Source organism: Apus apus, chromosome 2, assembly GCF_020740795.1.
Source record: "Apus apus isolate bApuApu2 chromosome 2, bApuApu2.pri.cur, whole genome shotgun sequence".
Classification (NCBI taxonomy): Eukaryota; Metazoa; Chordata; class Aves; order Apodiformes; family Apodidae; genus Apus; species Apus apus.
In genome coordinates this window covers 46342086-46363634 of record NC_067283.1, presented here as the reverse complement: position 1 = coordinate 46363634, position 21549 = coordinate 46342086, and the positions used below count along the sequence as shown (strand labels likewise).

The window sequence follows — 21549 nt, the reverse complement described above, 5'->3', positions numbered from 1 at the left end:
TTAAAACTTAATATTCTGCTTTCAAGAGTAATTTACTCATTGTCTTATATGCTTTTTTCCTAAACATATTTTGGTTTATAAAATGATTTTACAGGCACGCTTAAAAATCATAACTTTGCTCAAGTAGATTTATAGTCAAATATATGCAAAAAGATTAAACCTACTATGATCTAATCTTAGTTTACCCACTGTAACTTTCTAATTAGGATTATAACGGTAGCACAATCTCAAGGAGTCAGCTGAAATTTTGGTAGTCTCTTTTTTTTTTTTTTCTATTAGGTTTGTCTTTCAGGTCCTCTATTTGTATTACAATATTATGTTTCTGCCCTTTGCTTGCTCTGAGCAAGTAGTTGTTCACTATTCATGTGAGTACTGGAAGCAAAATTGTGCCCTGGAACTGTTTACTTTCTTTGTCATTCACTTGGTCCCTTTCAAACTCCTGCCTACTAAATATAATAATAACAACCCACTCAAACATGATCCTACACATGGTTGCTGATGACTTCCACTCTGCTGTTTAAGTGATAGCCATAGATTGATCTCTCTGGCAGATACATAAGCACTGTTCAGTGGCTGACCTTACTTTTAATTTTTCATTGCTATGTCATATGATTTGATAGGGTGTGTGTGATAAAGTAAATTGCATACAAGGACAAAACAGATTTCTTTGAGATGCTTTAATAAGTAAAGTATGCACCAAGGAGGAAAGATGCATACAGGGGTCAATAACTCTTTTTGCTACTGCAGAAAGCCAAGGATTATTCTGTAATCAGGCAAATTATTTTGTTACTGTATATTGTGAAGTTCCATATTTGCTTGCCCTGTAACAAGTTCTGGAGCAGGATTTAAATTCGCTGCACGTAGCTGTCTTTAGGGCTCACATCTGGATGGCACTGCCGGAGCATATTGCTGAAAGCAAACAGACTAGCTGTTTTGATGGTAACAATGGAGTCTGAGAAAACACTGGATGCCTGAATAAGATTCCATTAAAAAAGGGGGAGCGAGAGGGATGTCTAATGCAGTCCATTTAATGCAGAACTCTCCAGAGAGTGAAGTGGGGATTATGCCTGCTGCCCTTCTTATTAAATACTGGTATAGAAGATGCTTGTTGGGCGAATGGTATCTCCATAACAGATGCTCTATTACTCATGAATACGTTTCTAATTATATCTTAATGATCTCAGCCACAAATAGGAAAACAAAAATCTTTGTCTGAGTGGTTACCTTAGTGGCTGCAGGATTGGCAAGGTTTAGATTATCCGTCTCCTCACACTAGTCCCAGGGGACTTCATTGTGAGAAATGAGACTTGTTTATGATGGTGAATTAAATTGCTGTAAAAGGTTATTTCAACAGACAGTTGGGAAATCATAATAAAATAATATAGTAAAAATGGGAGCTAGAGTATGCTTAATGAAACATGATTAGATTTAATTTTCTTGCTATTTCAATCATTAAAGGTACATTATCCTTTCTCAGACCTCATTTGGGCTCTTTGCCACAGACTCACTCTTAGTAACCGACTGAAACTTGCATGTTCCATTAGGGTATGAAAATGGCTAATGATACCCTACTCTCCTCTCCCTAGCTTTTGTAAAACTTGTTTCCAGCTTTTCAGATACATTTTAGCTGTTTTCCTCTTTCATCCTTTTATCCCCACATCTATTGTACACTTTTCAGTATGAGTATCTGTTCAGGGAGTGAAAGTTGAATGCAATGAAGGTAAATAATAATACAGTTACCGTAATAACTGAAAAATAGCTAATTATGAGTAATTAAAAATTAACTCCTTCAGTTACTACTAGGACCCTGTGTTCTAACAAAGCTAATATCTTAATCATATAATATAAAACACATTTCTATGCTATCCTAATTCAGTGATCCAGTCATCGGGGGGGCTTTAGTTGTTTTGCTTTTTTCTTTATTCTTTCCTATTACAGTGCAATGACACATTGTATGACATTGTATATTGGCTAAAATTTCTGTCTGGCCTCTAGTGATAATAAATGTCATTCTAGTTGATATTTTGTGGCTCTATCAGAATGCTACTTTGATCTAAAAGTATTCAGCTTCTTTCAGGCTATGAGTTCATACTAGAGTAAAACTACTCCTTGTTGTTAGACAACTTGGGCAGTGCAGCCATATCTTGCTGATAGGAATTGGTCATGGCTCCATGGTTTTCAGGACTCAGGTGTGTTGTTTGAGGGAGGAAATATTTTACTTGTTTCAGCGTTTCATGATACTGTTCCTATTTGTATGTAGGTTTCACTGAGAAAGGCTTTTGGTGTGAAATTTCTGCACCAAGTAGCATGGGAGACAGAAGAGAAAGGCAAACCTCAGGGGTAGCCAGTAGCCTATTAATCGGGAATGCATTAAGGGAGGGGGCCAAGTGAAGATCCCAAGTTCAGAGTCACCCAGAGGGAATGGCTGACACTTTTTCCAAAGCTCAAAATAAGTATTTTGACTACTAGGCAAGATGTTTTATTAGCATCTCTCACCATCTCCTACTGAAGTTACTTCGGTTTGTATAGATTAAATTTTCATTGTAGCAGAGACTTCTGATGATCTGAACTTTCACTTAAAATGAGGAGAAACAGAAGAACTTCAGTCCTCTACACTTCTGTGAGACAGTGAACCACTGTAGGTTACAGCTAGTGTGAGAGCCTAGGGAGTGCGTTAGTGCGGACTGGGAATATTTTTTTGAAGTTCTGAACATTTGAGGGAATGAAAAATCTAGCTCTGTTTTGAAACAACACAGTCTCAAGTCATTCATTTTTCAGTGTTAGAATAGTTTCATTTGAATTTTGTATGTCATGGTTTAAATAATTTACAAGGAAATGTGTGTGTATATTTATATTTCTGTGTGTTTATGTACTTAATGTATCCTGTCCTCTTTTTAAAGCAATAGATGTAAATTCTCTTAAAATCATTTAGTGTCTGTTTACTACTGAAATGAGTAACATGAGGGGAAAAAAAAGGTCACTCCTTGGAGGTTCAAGGCACCATGTTTTCAATGTCTTCACAGTGTATCTCCTATAATTCCAGGAGATAACTTACTTAACAGTCATGAAAAACAGGAAGGTTTGAATTAAACCTGTGCTCAGAAGAAAACATGAATTGATGACTGGAATATATCTCTGTCATTAACTAGAATTTATTTTTGTAACCTATACCAATTTTCAAGTCTGTATACCTAAAGTTTATTTTTTGAACCAATATGTAGGCACCTAAATATAAATTACTTGGGGGGGGAAGAGGTGGGCTGAGACTATGAAGAAAATTCTAGTAAATAATTTGGAGATTACCCTGGAAAGATGCACAAATTACAGAACTATGTTCAAAATAATAATTATAGTAATAATAATAATAATTATAACAACAACAACAATAATAATAATAACAACTTCTTTTGTCTTTGAGAAAGAAATAGGGCTTTTTTAGAAGAGCTTCCTATTTTGCTGATGTTAGTAAGTCTTGATTCTGTCTTTGAATCATCTGTTAATCTCCTATAAAAATGGAACAAATTATAGGTGAGATTGTATGCAGCAGCAAGAGCTATACTTGCAAGTCATAGCATTGGGTACTGCTTTGCAGATGCTTATGAGAAGCAGAATTGTTGTCCTTTCCTTGTATTCTTGAGATATGAGTTAAGACCAACTTTGAATTTAAAAGTTGTGTCCTTGCTCCTCTTTAAAGTGTAGGAGTGAACTTCAGAGGAACTGAGAGCGAGAGTGTTCGGATTTGGTGCTTGGCTTGTGCCAGGCAAGTGCACAAAGTGTGCCTTAGGGAGTAGCAGAGAGATACCAGCTGACCCTGTAGTGCTGAGTAGATCTGTATCGTGAATTTTTCAAACTGTCTACTGCCTGGCACTGTTGAGATATTGCCAACATGGCAGCAAGACTCAGACCATTCAAAAATCCATTGTGCTACACTTTTTTTAAACACTCAGTGGAGTAATTTATTTTCAGTCTTTTCTTCCTAGTTTAATATTCTGGATGATGAGAACTATTTGTGCTCTGCGTCTGTGCCTTTTTTTTTTAATAGCAGCTTTGGTGTGAAAATGTGGATGTTGTCATTCAAGTAACTCAGTCATAGAATGTTTTGGGTTGGGAGGGACCTTTAAAGATCACCTAGTTCCAAGACTCTATCTTAAGCAGGGGATCTTTCACTAGACCAGGTTACTCAAAGTCGCATCCAACCTGTCCTTGAAAACTTCTGGGGAGCAGACATCCACAGCTTCCCTGGGCAACCCGTTCCAGTGTCTCACCAACCTCATAGTTAATAATTTCTTCCTTATATGTAATCTAAATCTACCCTCTTTTAGTTTAGGTACCATCTTAAATTCATAAGAGCAGTAATCTATTAGAACATAAACATTTATATTATAAACCTCATATTGCAAATACTTTTTGAATAGTAATAATTATTAATTATTAATTCTTATTGCTAATCTTGTTAGCTGTTATTTCTTCTGCCATTTTACTTCCTTCTTCTCAATTCTCATTCTCCTTAGCAGTTTAGCATCACTGGCAAATCACTGCCAGCTAGCTAAGAAAACTTGTCTTCTAATACCTGTGAATTCCAGCAGCTAAAGGATATAACTCCTGTGACTGATATTTCATTCACCCTGCCAGTATTTCATAGAGCTAAAATGAGGCTGTCACTTCTTAAGTATTTTGCTGTAATACATACCTGAAATATGACCTACTAAAGAGAACTTCATCTGTTCACATTTTCTAGGGTCACAGGTAGAGACAGAGTTAAGTATGAAGTGTAAAACAGGAAGAAAAAATAAAGGAATAAATAAAGATCATGATGAAAGGAAAAATATGTTTTTTTCTGTCTCAGACCGACATAACCAAGATAAGTATGCTGTCTTTAGTTCTACTGCCAGAGGCAGAACTAATTAAAAAACAAACTCTGTGGAGTCTGGAAACCAGCAACATCCTTGAACAATTTAAGCAAGGAGGAGGTACTGCCATTAAACCTTGCAGTTCTGTCTTTTTAGCCCCTAGATTTATTTATTTGTTTTTGTTTTTCCTCCTAACTACATGCCTTTCCTTCTGGTAAACAGTAATAAAACAAAATCAAGTTAACCTTGCATAGAGTTTGATTAAAGAATAGTGTTGGTGACTTGTTTGTTAGACAGCAATTTAGGCGGATGAGTGGATCAGATCTTTTTGGGAAATTTTTTGGTAACAGCTTCCTTCCTGTACTGTCTACAAGAGAAAGTTTGATAATACTATTTGCATAGAGTAAGAAAACTGAACTTCCTTTTATTATTTTTTTATTATTATTTGTTCCAATTCAGAAGTAGTCTGGTTATGAATCCCAATGCCTCCTTCCAAATACTCTCAAATGTGGCTTTTAGTACCAGACTTGTTTCTCTGAGAGCAGTCAGTTATTTAAGTGGATATGAACACTACATTTTTAGGCCTGGATTTCATAAATACTTTTGTTTTTGTTTTTGTAAAGTGACAATAGAAGATGTAGCAAATGCTTTAAGTTTTATTTAGTTTAAATGTGTGTATCAGACTCACCCATGCTCAGGAATTTTAGTCACTGTGGCATACACACAGTTAGCACTAGTATGAATTGTAATCTTGCCTTCAAATTCAGAATCTCTGCCCCAGTGTTATAATTTAATTCTGTTCAGACCATTGATTTTCACTTTCACCCCAGCTCTTTTTATTTTTGGACTTCATACACACAGCTTGGCATAAGAAGAAAACACATTCATCCTTGAGTTCTTGAAAGGATGCCAAGATAACACTGTGGTACATGGGGTATGAAAGTGTGTTTGTGTAATATACTACTGTTTATCAGGGCTTATTAACTTGAGATGGAGTTGAGAGTAGAGAATTATATACCACTGATTCATACGAGAATAAACACTACAGGCCCATCAAGCCCTATTCCTATGTTTCACAGAGATTTTGTAATACACCTAAAAAAAATTTATTTCCTGGATTTGTATTTAATAAATTTATTACTGTAAAGGTTTGCTAATGTTCATAGTCCTTAATTAACTAATTAAAAAAACCCAAACCAACTAACCAAGCATGTATTTGAGTCTGCCACCCATTAGACTTTTTTTCAGTGTTCAGCTGTCTGGAAACAATAGTTCTAAAATGGAGGCAATACCCAATTCTGTAATGTCAGAAGGAAGGGAAGAGGCTGGTGATTTGAAAGGGCATTGTTATAATTTAAGTGTTGGGCCAATCATTAGTTGTATTGACTGGGAATATTAAGCAAAGAAAAATCATGCCAAATAATATCTCCCTGTAGTATTTCTTTAGAGTATATATGGATTTCACTCTGAGCAAACAACTTTTGTGTTGAAAGATAATGTTTACTGAATATAACACCAGAAAAAAGCACTATAAGTAGAGTTATTTAACAACTTTTTATTTACGTTTAATAATCACAGTGTTTTGCTAGCTGGAATTTTCACTTATAGAAATCAGTTAATATTTTCTCTTGCCTTGTTTGCTTACTGTCATAGTAGGAATGTAGTTTGCTTAGAGCATAATTACTTGTCTATCTAAGCCCGGGATGGGAACATGAAAGGGATGCTCTCCCTCATGGGACAGTAATGAGGGCTGTATTGCTCTTCAGCACATGTGCCTGTCTGTTCGTTGAAGAATATTAGCTCTCCCCAGTTTTCTACCTTGTGAATTGCTGCCTTGGTGTAAACTAACAGAAGGTGTAGCTTGCTTCTATAGGAACAACTTGAGTGGGGAGAGGCTGGAAGTTGAATTTGCTAGGACATCCATATGTAGGAGTATGTGTGCCTTGAGCTGAGTGAAATATTGATAGCTGATACAGTCTGACTGTTGAGTAGGTTTGTTTTCTGAATGTATGTCTCCTTGGGAAAACACAAAACTAGGAACAGGTGTCCAAGATTGAGGTTAACAGATTGCCTCAAAAAAAAAAAAAAAAGTAAACTTCCTGATGTTTTTTCAGACTAGTAATGAACTACTTAGAAAATTCCAAAAATACCTAGTAATAACAAGAAGTAATAAAATTATTTAGAAAATGCCAAATATAATAAGACTATCCCATGAATCTTGTTAACAGAAGATTCAGCAGATGCTTCCTTTTGGTGTAACAGCCCTTCATTGTTTTCAGGATTAATGTAATTTGAATAAATTAATTATCAACATTCTCTGTTGCATTTACAGTTTAAGTAAAGGTCAATGTCTGAAAAAACAATCTATTTAAATCTAAATATTATTTTGGGGCTAGAAAGTAGAAAGCAAAGGGTAAAAAAAGCAAAAATTAAATATGTAAATTCATTTTTCCTGCCACTCTTGATGCCATGACTGTGGTGTGTTGACCCTGACTGGAGGCCAGGCGCCCACCAAAGGCACCCTGTCACTCCCCTCCTCAGCTGGACTGGGAAGAGAACATAGAACAAAAGGCTTGTGGGTGCTGATAAGGGCAGGGAGAGATCACTCACCAGTTATTGTCGTGGGCAAAATGGACGCAACTTGGGGAAATTAGTTCAAATCAAAGTAAGATAGTGAGAAAGAAAACAAAATCTTAAAAGACCTTTCCCCCACCCCTCCCTTCTTCCCAGGCTCAACTTCACTCCTGAATTCTCTACCTTCTTCCCCACAGCAGCGTGGGGGATGGGGAGTGGAGTTGCAGTTAGTTCATCACATGTTGTCTCAGCAGCTCCTTCCTCCTCAAGGGAAAGACTCCTCACATTCTTCCTCAGCCTCTAGCATAGAATGCCTCCCACAAGAGACAGTTCTCCATAAACTTCTCCAATGTGAGCCCTTCCCACAAGTTGCAGTCCTTCATGAACTGCTCCAGCCTGTCCCTGAGGAACTGCATGCAAGCAGTTCCCTGAGGAACACTCCAGCATGGGTCCCACACAGGGTCACAAGTCCTGCCAGCAAAGCTGCTCCAGCATGGACTCCTTTCTTCACAGATCCAACAAGAGCTCCCCACAGGGTCACAGCGTCCTTTGGGCATCCACCTGCTCTGGCATGGGGTCCTTCATGGCCTGCAGATAGAGGTCTCCTCCACCATGGACCTCCATGGGTTTCAGACAGAGAGCCTGCCTCCCCATGGCCTTCACAATGGACTGCAGGGGAATCTCTGCTCCAGTGCCTGGAGCACCTCCTCCCTCTCCTTCTTCCCTGACCTTGGTTTCTCTGGAGCTGTTTCTCTCACATATTCTCACTCCTCTCTCTAGCTGCACTATTCTGCTGTGTAGATTTTTTCCCCTCTTCTTAATTATGTTATCCCAGAGGTGCCACCACTGTCGCTGTTGGGCTTGGCTTTGGCCAGTGGCAGGTCCATCTTGGAGCCAGCTGGCATTGCCTCTGTCAGACACAGGGGCAGCTTCTAGCAGTGTCTCACAGAAGCCATCCCTGTAGCCTCACTGCTACCAAAACCCGGCCATGCAAACTCAATACAATGACTGTATCTGCCCTAGATCTAACTGCATTATGGTAGAGGAAAGACATTTTTTTGTCTTTCAGATAGTTTCCATTTCTCTGTGTTTCTTTGTCAGCCTATGGCTTCAAATTCAACATCTTTTTCTCCAGCACCACTGAGTTTAAGTCTATGAGCATGCAGAATAAAAAATTCAATTTGAGATTAAGAGGGACAATGGATATTTTCCGATCCCTTTCTACTTTCTCAGAAAAGTCTAGTCTTGTATCAGTTGTTGGTTTTTTTTCAGTTAGGGAGAATGACAGGAAAGGAATTTCAGTCTGGATCTTGAACACCTCAGTAGTTAGTATAATCACTGAGTCATTCTCAGTTTCTGCTTTTGACTACTAATTTAGCAACTAGTTAGGAACAGAGAAGGGAGAAGAGGAAGAGACTCATTCCTTAACAGTCGATGATGGATTTGAGAATGCAGTGTTAAGATGACCAATGTTCAAATCCCTGCACAGACCAATTCTGGCAGAGACTTGAAACTAAATTTTCAGTCTCCTAGGTGAGTGCCCTAACTTAATACCCTATTCAGCATATTACTCTTTTTATGGTTTTAAGCAGAAATTCCATTCTGAACCCTTCAAACCTTTTCCAGTCAAAATTTTTAATATGATCCTTTGAATAAGTCTAAATTAATCTATGTTCTCTAAATTAAAAATATCACCAGCAAATTCCCCTAACTCATCTAAATTTCTTTCCTAGTAATGGCAAACTGTCTTTTGCATCAAAGCAAAATCCATGTGGAAAAAAAAAGATGTCCATTGATTGGTGTCTGTCATTTTGAAGTTAAGAACTAGTTTTTAATTAATGCTGAGAACACAAGTCTGGTAAGTGAATATTTTGGTATGGAAATTTCTTGGTGTAATGCTTGATTGCAGCTCCCGAGTGACTTTGCAGTTCAGTGCTTCACTGATACTTGAGACTCTACAAGGCATCTACAGATATATGATACTAAAAATTAAGTTACTGCTGTAGTTTTATCAATTACTTCTACAGCTTCGCTGCTTCAGAACATACCAGCAGGAATGCTTCCAGGGTGCTGGGATCTTCCTTGATATGAGGCAGTTTAATTCTCCAGCGTAAGATATGTATATAGCTTCTTTTCCATACTGTCTCTTCAGATTTGTGCAGTTTTTTCTTTTAGGGGAGTTTCTGATTGTTATTCACAATTAATAGCTTTAGTACTCAGGAAGCTAATTGCTTGAGTTCTCCTTCTAGGTAATGAAGAAAATTATGTTTTTATAAGAAATTCCTTCAGAGTATCCTTCCTCTCTAGACAGGAAAGAAAATCTCTCTTGAGAATGAGGGAGCAGAAGGAGAAGCTTTGTTTCATTAGTGCGAGAAATTCAGGTGCAGTTCCATAGGAAAAAGAAATGGCACTGGATTTAGAGGTTTGCTGCTGAGCTGTTTTGCACTTCATCTGTTACAGCAAATGTAAGATTGCATGGCTGGGTATTATTTTCTGTGTTGTGCTGCATCAAAATTTATCTAGTCTTTGTCCAGAAATTAGACAAAAAGTGGTACATGAATTTCACTGAACTGGACCATTAGATTCCTGTTGCTGGCTTGTTTTGGCTTTGTTGGTTTTTTTCCTAAGATGACTGATTCACTGAAAATTGACGATCAGAAAATTCCATGCCATGCACTGGGGTTTTCTTGTTAGATAAATACAAAGCAAAAGCAAGAACAAAAAGGAATTTGTACTCAAGATATAGGACTTTGGCAGTTTACACTATTAAAAATATACATTAATTTAAAAAATGTATTTATATCCTGGCATCTTTCTCTTTTCATCCTATATAAAGTAGCATTGATGACTATCCTTTGTATGTTTTCCCTCTTAATAACCTTGAAGACTGTCTATCTCTAATTCTGAACAGATTTAGGCATTTTTCTCTTTATATTGTTTATAAATCTCATGCTTGCTGGCATAGGACAGTTTTGTTTTCCTTAATTCTCTATTTAAATTTTTATTCCTGGATTAGGATGGTTTATCCAACTTCCACAACTTTGAAACATGAAGTGGTCCTCTTAAAGAGGGAAAAATAGTAAAGCTATGAATAGGTGGTAAAAATACTCTTCTTCACATGTCCATTCTTTGAAGTTGTATTCTCATAGGATTTGGGAATAAAATGAGAAGGGACACTGGCCTTATTTACCTTTTCAGTTCTTAGTGTTTTTTGTACAAAAGAAGTACTTGCGTGATCTTGACAGAAGCTGCTTTTTCAAAAGTAACAATTTTCATCTCTTCAATTCAACAGAGACAACGTTCTTGAGAGCTCTCTTTGTTGTAAATGTCACTTTTCCTTCTTTATGCCTCATGAGGCGTGTTCTGACCATTAACACAGATAAAATTGCACGCTTGTCTCCAAAATAACAAGGAATTTGGGGAAATGAAAAGAATGTAACAAATGAGTTCCAGAATAAAAAGAAAAATTATTAGGTCTCTGAAAATCTGAACTTAGTTATGGCCAGAGAATGCACTTGTAAACTGATACACTTCTCAGAATTGGATGTACTTGTCAAAAAGTATCTTGAGAAGTTTTGCATCACTTGCTGCAATGGAAAGGAGAGCAAAATCTAAGATTAACACTACTGTGTTCTGTTGGTTGACACAGAACTTGGCATCGTGGGTTTTTATTAATTGTATCAATTTTACTTAATCAGTCCTTAAAAATTACTGCTGTTTCCTTGTCCTTGATTGACTTTTGCCTAAGCATTTGGTGACTAAGTATACAGGGTCTTTTTTTTTTTTTTTTCTTTAATACTACAGCAGGAATTTCTGTGAAAGTGGCAAGATTTCTCATCTTCATATGTGGACTGAATAAATCACTGTTGTGATACATCTGCAAAGCATGATTATTCCAGAAATTGCTTGCCAGATTAGTAGTTGCTCCTTATTGTATGACCATACCCAGAGGAAAATATTTGGAAATATTAGCTCTTTCAGTACTGTGCTTTTGAAAAAGGCTGATTTTTGAAAATTAGAGTTGCAAAAGACGTGACTGTGCTTATTTCTGACATAAACCCATCAGTAAGGAGAATAGTTTTACATTACTGTTGGAGATCCATATTTATAGGCTTTCAGTTTATGCATAACTAGGCTTATGCATCAAAAGCCACAAAATGTTAAATACCAGATTAGCCAACAACATACATAGATGGATTAATTTTGTTTCTTGGTAATTGTAAAGCAGTGCATATGCTGCTGTGAGTATCCCTTAAAGGCTGCATGCTGATAATACTGTTTCATACAGAAGAATTCTACTGTTGTGTCCAGGAAAGTGTCTGATCCTCTGTGTTGTAAACACAAAGTATCACCATATATCAAAATAAGCCAGGTTGAATGCAATATTAAACTGTGCTGTTGTCAGAGGTCCTCGTTAGTATCAATGCTTTGGTTTCTTTTATCTCAATTGTATTATGCCAAAGAATCATAATGTAAAAAATGGCATATTTAGTAAATATAATTTGGGTATGGCACATTCCTATAATTTTCTTCTTTCAATGGATTTAGTGTATGAAAAATCAAGCCTCCATATTATGTCCCCTTACTTACTTGACTTGTATTCATAGGTCATATGCAACCTTAAGAAGGAGAGACCTTTTACTGTTAAAGTCTAATCACTCTGATTATATTGAACGTACAGTAGTACTGTGGTATACAGGTTGAATTACAGCATATCTGTAAACACAGTGTTTAGTGTATTTTCTTCTGGATTATTAGATCCATGAGTAGGAGGCATGTATGTGAAGTCTCCCAAATCGGTAACTTCTTATCACAGCTACTATCTGTTTTGTTATCTCAATGTAATTAAAATGCTGTAATTTGCCTTTGCTGTTCTAAGTTCTAATCCACTTAAAGGAAGATAAATGGCAGCTTAACCATAGTATCTCACCAAGATTCAGACTCCCACTTTGCTAATTCACACCCACTTACCTAACAGGCCTTAAAAACATACTTCAACTGATTTCTTTTGTGAGTGTACGACCCTTCAAAATTAGAATGAAAAGTTTAATGGCCTAAATACAGTGCAGTCCTATTTGAAAAGACTGATTTATCTTCTGTGGTTCTTTTTTTATATACTAGTATTTCCTTGTTATGCCCTTGGTATTTCATAGCTGTCCTTTTCAAGCACTGAAGCAATTAGTTTTGAGAAGGCTGATTCTTCAGGGTCCAGTGCTTTCCTGCCTTTCATTTGCTGAAGCTGTACATTTTAATGAAGTTGTTTCATCTGTGTTGCCAAACACTAGAATTTTGCTGCTTCAGTTCTAATTATCTCTGCTGGCAAATGCTATGTTTTATTAAAGCTGTCAAGTGCACTGTTCATTAAATGTCCACAGTCTGTGGCACTGTGCACACAAATTAGATCAGCTTTACTCCTTGATAGATTATGACGAAGTTAAGTATTTTTATAAAAACCTCTAAAATAGACTCTAACAGCAATCAGTGATGACTTGGATAAGTAAAGCATACCTGTGGCTTCCTGAAACCTAGTATCTTGTCAAAAACCACCTATGACACATATGTTAAAACCCTAGTAGTGCAGCTGGGTATAATATCTGTAAGATTATTTTGTTCATTAAAAGACCATTTTCCTTCCTTGAGAAACCTATGTTATATCTTGAATTCTAGTTTTTAGGAGTTTAGGGTAAGATAAGTTTTGTTATCTGTTGATATAAGTAAAAGGATCAGGGCTAGTTTTTCAGTGGAGGGTTGTATAGTATATTTGATCATTAAAAGCAAAGATGGCTTCATTTTAATGTTACTAGCCTGCTGAATGCAAAAGATTGCTATTGTAAACAACTACCAGCTTGTCTTGTAATTGCATATCCCAAAAGGGAATTTCACTAGAAGATGTTTACTTCAAATATATGGGGCAGTAACAGAAATATTGTACTTGGAAAGAAAACATTAGTCAGTTCTCATTTTGGCACTTCTGGAATTTTTTACTATCTTCAAAAACACAAACAGTCTTACTATTTAATGTATTGTTTTCTAAATGTTTTTTAGAAGACTTAATGAGATATTATGATCACAGACTACCAGATAAATAGGTGGATGATCTTTTGAAAAAATGTCTTTCTTACTCTTTAACTATCTGTAGGAAATAATTTCAAATTTATTTTTAGAACCATGGCTCTATGGTATGTCTTTTCTGTATTGGTTACCCTGTCTTTTGAAGAATGTAGTGTTTATACTTTCCAGCGCTGCTTATAAATTTATCAGGCTGTATTATAAACCTTCAGTGGAACAGATATTTATTGTACTCTTTGTAGAAGTAGTAAATGACATAACAAAGCACTATCTAAAGTAAACAGAATTTTGGGGCTCTTGGATATATACCCTTTTTTAAGGTTTCATAGGAAATTACAATCCTTCAAAAGGCTGTGAGACACTCTTCCTTGTGTCTCCTCTTTATGATCCAGTTTCAAGAGCTCTAGTACAAGTAGAAAATTCACACAGGATGAAGTTGAAGAGGAGGCTGAGTATGTTTATATATTGCTTGATCTGTTAATGTGTTATTCCTTATCATGTATATTTCATGGTATTTACAGGGAAGAATAGCATTTAGTTTTTGAGTGCAGAAGCAGAAATTATTGCTCTCATAGCAGCCATCTGAGCCTCTGTCTGTCAAAACTTTCCCTTCAGTAGTTAAATGTTTAAAGAAAAACATTTGTCCTTCACATAACATTACCCTATATACCACTGTAACAGAGGACTCTCCAAAGTGGCATTGAAGATGCATTTCATGGTATCCTTCATTGTATCAGACTAGTCAAGAAATAAAAATCAGGAGTGTCTCACTTGAGAATTTCTTGCAACCCGTTATATGATTTTTCCAGGCAGGGATTCAAATAGTGTGGCTTATCCTAAATGCAGTCCTGATGACTTATGCCTGTCCCCAAAAGTGGCTTATAAACTAGAGCTAGCACTCTGAGTGCCATTCATACGTTGACTTGAACTGAATTCTTGGAAGAATAATAAAATATGTTCTTGTGATTGCTGCTGGCTAACAGTCAAGCAGCCTTGTTGTGCACCAGCTATGGTATTTAGATGGTCAATAAGATTATTCCAAAGAAGGATAGACTGCTCCTGTTGTTTTCAGGCATGCATCTGAGTCAGAAGGTCATAAAAACCTCAGCAAAGAGATGTAGAAAATAACCTGTTCCTCTCTACCAGTGCTGATTTCCTAAAAGAACTTTAAGGGAGAGTGTTCCTTTGACTGTATTCAAAGGCTGAAGTAACTTTCGTCAGGCATAATCTGTTTTCTTATTTGACTTAAAATTTGACTTTTTTCAAAGGCCTGCTGTCAGACAGGAGAGGGATCAGAATAGATGGCGTGTTCTGTGGCAGTGAAGAAACTGAGTGATCAGTGTATTGAGAAATGTGATGGGAAAGGGAAGCATGGAAGTCATAGAGGTGCATATGAAAAGTCTACAATATGTGAAACATGACAGTTTTTCCTTTTTTCTTAATGTTGTTATCTTTGCTTTGGATATATGTTTCTATTTGGCTGAAGAACTGGTCAAAATATTTCCTGGATCATCTAGGGACATTTGAAATGTATTCAGGTTAATATTTATATCTAGACTCAGATTTGGAAAGGCTTCTTCTATTTTGGCTTCTTGGAAGTTACTTCAGTTATTACTGTCACTAGTGTAAATAAGTGAATATTTTGATTGCACTACCTTATCCACCCATATCAGGTTGTGTTGACTACAAGAGAGGAAAGTAAATTTCTTTATAAACCCACACATCTTACCTTTATCAGTATAGACTCAGAAAAATTTTGAAAAAACACAAAAGCAGTCATCAAGCTTAAGAAAGGCATCATAAGAGTGATGCAATTTGAGATAGAAATAGGACTGTAATGTGCATGTGAAATTAGTTTCATACTTCTGAAAGTATGTGAACAAAACCAACAAATATATTTTAAGATTTAGCTGTGTGTTATAAAGCTGAAACTGAAAAGAGCAAAATTAATACCATTAATAAAAGAAAAACCACACAAAGGGAAATATTCCTGGTTCTGAATGTATAGAGATGACGTTGATAAAGCTCTAGGCCATTTCTAAAAGACCTAAGATTTTAAACCTAACTAGGAACTCTTACAGTTCAAAGGAACATGGAAAAAAATTTGGTCCAAGATTTTCCCTTTGGCTCCCTACTCAGATATTTGGCAGTTTTTCCAGTATTTTAAATGTTGAACCAGAAGAGATTTAGAGGGTATTGCTTTTGTGTTACTATATTTTTGGAAGGAAATAGTCATGTAACCTGGCAAAGGAAAACCAGATTATTTTTCTTTGGGTTTTTTACTGTTGTTTTTACAGGAACACCGAGACAGTATCCTTGGGAATACAATGCAAACTGCAATTGCCTTACTGAATAACATGGTTGCTAGCAAAAGCACAAACATGATGTTACTCTTGGAAGAAGGTATGTGTCTTTTATCTTTAGTTATTCTCTTTACTATAGATGTTTCCCAGTCTGTTGTAATGCTTGAAACTGCATGAAACTGCAAACTTGTGTGTATTTATGTTCTATCGAGGTTGTTAGATAATTGCATTGTAACTGATTGGTGCTACCTATCACTTCATCTACCTCCCTTCCTGATTTTATTATAAATTAAATTTTTAGAAAAGCAGGAAAATGTGGTTACAAAATAATTCCTGACTGAAAGGTATGCTAAATCTGTGAAGAATGGCTTTGGAAAGGGCTGGATTAGAGCTCTGACCACAACAGTGCAGAGTGCAGGCAGAGAAAGTCTCTGCAAGCTTTTACTTTTGTCAGTGCTCAGACCTGTGAAATAATTTGTACTATACTTCTGCACTTTAAAAAAAAACTAGCTTCTGTTCCAGTCCAGTGATACAGACTAATGGATTGGAGCCCAAACTGACTAGGGAGTCTTAGTATACAAACAATTCCATGCCTTCGTTTCACTGTATTTTATTATTGAAGCTCCTTTTGTCTAGAACTTGGTTCTGATTTACAAAATGAAGTGTGAGTTTCTGCTGTTGGAAATCTATATAAATTTAAAACACGTTTATAAATATATACATTGATTTCAGTACTTTCTTTGATCTGTAATGAGTAAGTGACATTCAACAAAATAGATCTACACTTGTACCTGTACTATTTGTAGAGAATAAATCAAAGATGTAGACTACTGGCATAGCAGCATGTAGCATACTCCAGAGGGAAAAGGAAGACATTTTCATCTAGAGAGACAGAGTGAAGAGACAGATAAGTGTCTTTTGAAACCAAGAGCTAAGAAAAAAACTTTTCAAAATCTTTAGGAAAATGTTGGGTGGGGTGTGAGGGGGAAACTTCATCAGAACATGGCTTTTCTGTGGCAATCACATCAGAGGAAAAACCAGATGAGACATAGTATGTCTAATGGTTGAAGTATAGACACTGATGGGGATGGGGACACTTAAAGAATTGGATCTGCCTTAGATATGTTATTAAAAAACAAACAAACAAACAAACAAACAAACAAAACCACAACTAAACAACAACAACAAAACCCCAAACAGAACACCTACCTGCCTAAAGCTCCATCAAGATTTGCAGGAGTGGTCATGCCTTCATTTTCATAATTACCTTAGTGTTCAGTGGGAGACCTGAATTCATGGTTTTTTACTCTGAGGAGACTGACTGGACAATGTTATCACTCAGGAGATGAACTGGAACTTAGCAAAGGTAATAATGTGCTTCTTTCCTCTGTTTGAAATAGATCCACCCTGAAGTTAGTGGTGTGAGAATAAGACCAGAAGAAGAGGAAAATAAGGCTGAATTGGAGACGGATGGTTCATAGTATTCTGATTAGTTGGTTATTTCTTAGAAAACTACATATCACACTTGGAATTTCTTGGGGTTTAGATGTAAGTGCTGCTTTTATTGTCTTGAGGCACGTTTGCTTTTTGTTGGGCAAAATCCTAAGCTGGCGCTGACCTGAGCTGCAACAGGATAACTTCTTAAACGTACTGCAACAGGATAGTTTGTTAAAACTACACAATGACAGGCAAAGAAGTTAGCTTGAGCCCCACAAACACTGTAACCACATTATTGGTGTGTCTTACTTGAAGTAATATACGTAAAAAGCTCTGCCTTTCTGCATGGCAAATTAGGTGCTAAACTATTTAACAACATGGCAAAACTGCATCCATTCTCTCAATATCTCCTCTTTATTATCTCACAGAGCAAACTCCCATGTACCTTTTATGCTGCTGGTAGGAAATCAGTGTTGTTTCACTTCTCATCTGCTCCAAAAATAAAATGCATCTCTTTTTTCATGCTGTTTTCCAAATTAAAGGAATGGGATAGAAACATTATTGAAGTCTTTTATAGTTTGCTTGTTATATATAACACTAACTTTAACTCACAGAACTTCAGCATCCTGACTAGGAAAAAACAGCACAGCAGCCAAAAGTAATCTATCTCAAAAAAAATGTCCCTATCTTCTCTCATCCCATTTCCTCATTGACTAATCTTAAGAGGACTGGAAACTTGGCTTTTGACCAGTGCTTTATTGACTAAGTGCCTAATTGTTCAATAGGAAACTTCTGAAATTTGGTTTGCAAGAATGTTGTGAAGATACTGATCTTGTAATTGTGGACTGTAAGATTTTCTTTTAATGAAAAAGGAAGAAAAGTTAGTCCATACAAACCTGAGGGCTTTTTATCCTTTTCATTACCAACTGTAAATGCCCAGTGTTCCCTACAAGAAAATACCTTAAACTTGGTCTGCCACTCTCTTTGATGTTCAGCTTTGTTATTTTTAAATTATTTTTGTATGATGGAGAAGGCATGATCTAGTAAAATGTTCACTAAGCTCCCTCTTGCAGAAAAGGATCCTGGAGTCCAAACGGAAAAGTTGAACATGAGTCTGCAGTGTGTCCTTGCAGCAATAAAGGCAAATCAGGGCAACCATATGAAAGAATAATTGGAAGACTGAGGAAAGTGATTATTCTCCTCTATTTGGCACTTGTGAGAATGCATCTGGAATTCTGTGTCCAGTTTCGGGCTCTAAGCTAAAAGAAAGACAATGAGAGACAGGAGCAAGTCCAGGCAGAGCAGCCACAACATTTAAGAGGGTGGCCCACATGGTGTGCATTTCCAGCCTTTTTCTGCACTATTACATGAAGTAATTCCTTCCCAGTCGCAGAACTCTGTTAAAGTTTAAGAGGTTTCTGGCAGCCCTTTTCTTGAGCTCAACCCTTGATCACATCAGCCACTTGCTGCATTTCAATGTCATCTTCAAATCTGCTGAAGGTGCATGTTATTCCATCCTATTGATACTCTATGTCCAGGCTGTTAATGAAGGCATTCAACATTCATGAGCTATTCTGCTGTCTTTAAAAAAGTGCTGAAGACAGCATATTATGGGCCATCAATTTCCCTTATTTCTGCATTACAGTGTGATTATTAATTCATGTACATATATGAAGCTTAAGAAATTAAAAACTTTAAATACTTGCTAAATATTATGAGGAACTCAGATAGGGCGACAGTCCTGTGAAGGGTTTTGGTTTTCTAAGAGGCCAGATGTTAGCAATGAGGATTTCTTTCCAAATCTGTGTATGCCTTTCTTGAGCTGCCAAGAAGCAGTATTTTTGCAGACAAATCATCTGGGGACCCTCATCAGTGTTTCCTTCTGTGCCTCTTAGCCTTCAGAACTCTCTTCTGCTCGAAAGGGTTGTATTAGGTGACAGAGATTTTTTTAATGGGTTGCAGCTTACATGTTGAACTTGCCCCTTTCTCAAGGAAATTGCATGATGGCACTTGCCTCATTACTACTTCTGTGATTTCCTATTAATTACAATGATATGGTTGTGCATTTCAGCAACTTGCCTACAGAGTGGATTGCCTAGTATTAATTTCTCTCTCCCCTGAACTGCGCCCTTTTGTGTGACAATACATCAAACATTTAATGATAACCCCTTGTAATGTTTAAAGGTGAAATGGAGAATAACATATGCAACTAGAGTCACAGAGGGAATTTAAAATGGCCTCTGCTGTGTTATCAGCTATTAAACATTTGTTCTGTTAACATTAATAACAATATTCACTTAATAATCAGAGGGGAATAATATCATTTTGTTCAATTATTGAGACTGGAATTCAGCAAGGAGACTGGGATTAACGTATGGTCTCTAGTGAAAAGTTAAGGCGAGATGCTAAAAAGCCAAGGCAATAGTGATAATTTTTAGCATGGTCTTCTAAGAATGTGAAACATACTCTCTCATCTTCTGCCTGTCAGTCTTTTTCTTTCCTCCCTTTCATCATCTTTTAAAATCATTGAATAAAAGCATAGAGGTCCAAATATTCAAAGTATGTAGTGGCTCTGTAATAATCAATAGCTGAGGGAAAGGAGAGAGATGGAAGTTATTGCCATATCTTAGAAAACAGGATGGGCTTCTCAAGTACCTGTTCTTGGCTAATGTACAGAAAATCGAGTTGTGCTTGTTTGCAAACAAACAAGCAATAACATATATTCTTTACAGAAAGCAAGGGAACTTAATACCTAAAGTTACAAAATTTTTAAAAGCATTGTTTGCATCCTTTATCTTGCACCATCCTTATAGAAATCAGATTGTAAAAATCCAAAAGATGTCATTTCACCTTCAAGTAGAAAACAAGGAATGTAAATGTGAGAGGACCATCATTTAAGAACTGTTTTCCTTCTCTTATCATAAAGGTAAGACATGATCAAACTGGAGCTAAGTGGTCTGAGTTTATATCCTGGACTAGAACAGTTCTTCCTGATGCAGGTGAAACCTTCTCATCTGTGATTCTATTTTCCTTAGCATTTTTTAAAATTAATGTATAAAGCGTGAAACTTTCTGGGGCACCGGTTATCTTTTCGACTCTTGTTCCAGTTGCAGGCGATGACACTGGAATGAACACATCAGTGGTAAAAGGAAGAATAGGGAAAACATGGGCCCACTGCTGAATGAGGTGGGAGCCCTGGTAACAGAGGATGCAGAGAAGCCAGAGTTACTGAGAACCTTCTTTGCTTCAGACTTTACTCCTAAAACCAGGCCTCATGAATCCCAGATCCTGGATGTAAGAGAGAGAGCCTGGAGGAAGGAAGACTCTCCACTGGCCAATAAGAATCGGGTTAGAGATCAGTTGGGTAAACTGAACATACACAAATCCATGGGCCCTGATGGGATGCACCCATGAGTGTTGAGAGAGCTGGCTGTTGTTGTTGCTCTGCCTCTCTCCATCATTTTTGAAAGATCATGGAAAACAAGAGAAGTGCCTGAGGACTGGAGGAAAGCCATTGTTACTCCAGTCTTTCAAAAGGGCAAGAAGGGTGATCCAGGAAACTACAGACCAGTCAGCCTCACCTCCATCTCTGGAAAAATGATGGAGCGGCTCATCCTGGAGGTCCTGTCTAAACACATGGAAGAGAAGAAGGTTATCGGGAGTAGCCAGCATGGATTTACCAGGGGCAAATAATGTTTGACTAATCTGATATCCTTCTGTGATGGTGTGACTGAATGGGTAGATGCAGGGAGACCAGTGGATGTTGTCTACCTTCATCCTAGCAAAGCTTTTGGCACTGAATCCTGTAACATCCTCACGAGCAAGCTCAGGAAGCGTGAGGTAGAAGAATGGACAGTAAGGATGGACCAGGAGGCTGTGTGACCATTCAGCAAGATTTGGACAGACTGGAGAACTGGGCAAAGAGGAACCTGATGAAGTTCAACAACAGTAAATGTGGAGTCCTGCACCTGGAGAGGAATAACAAGATGCACCAGTACAGATTAGAAGCTGACCCTGCTAGCAAGTAGCTCCGTGAAGAAGGACCTTTGAGTCCTGGCGGACAAGTTATACATGAGACAACAAAGTACTGCTGTGACCAAGAAGGCCAATGGTATCCTGGGGTGTATTTAGAAGAGTGTGTCCAGCAGTTCGAGGGAGTTTCTTCTCCCCTTCTACTCTGCCCTTGTGAGACCCTACCTGCACTGTTGTGTTCAGTTCTGGGGTCCCCAGTTCAAGAGGGACAGGGATTTGCTTGAGAGTCCAACAGCAGGCTACAAGGATGATTAAGGGACTGGAACACCTGTCTTATGAGGAAA

At 37.1% G+C, this 21549-nt stretch overlaps 1 protein-coding gene across 2 annotated transcripts in view; it reads left to right on the top strand.

Annotated features, from left to right (window-relative positions):
* The window catches only part of ULK4 (unc-51 like kinase 4), a 227382-nt gene that overhangs the window by 120847 nt on the left and 84986 nt on the right, over nucleotides 1-21549 (top strand). For both annotated transcript variants that reach the window (XM_051612810.1, XM_051612808.1), the window contains exon 31: nucleotides 15791-15896. In XM_051612810.1, the coding sequence (XP_051468770.1) occupies nucleotides 15791-15896 (106 nt within the window). The remainder of the gene's footprint in view (nucleotides 1-15790; nucleotides 15897-21549) is intronic.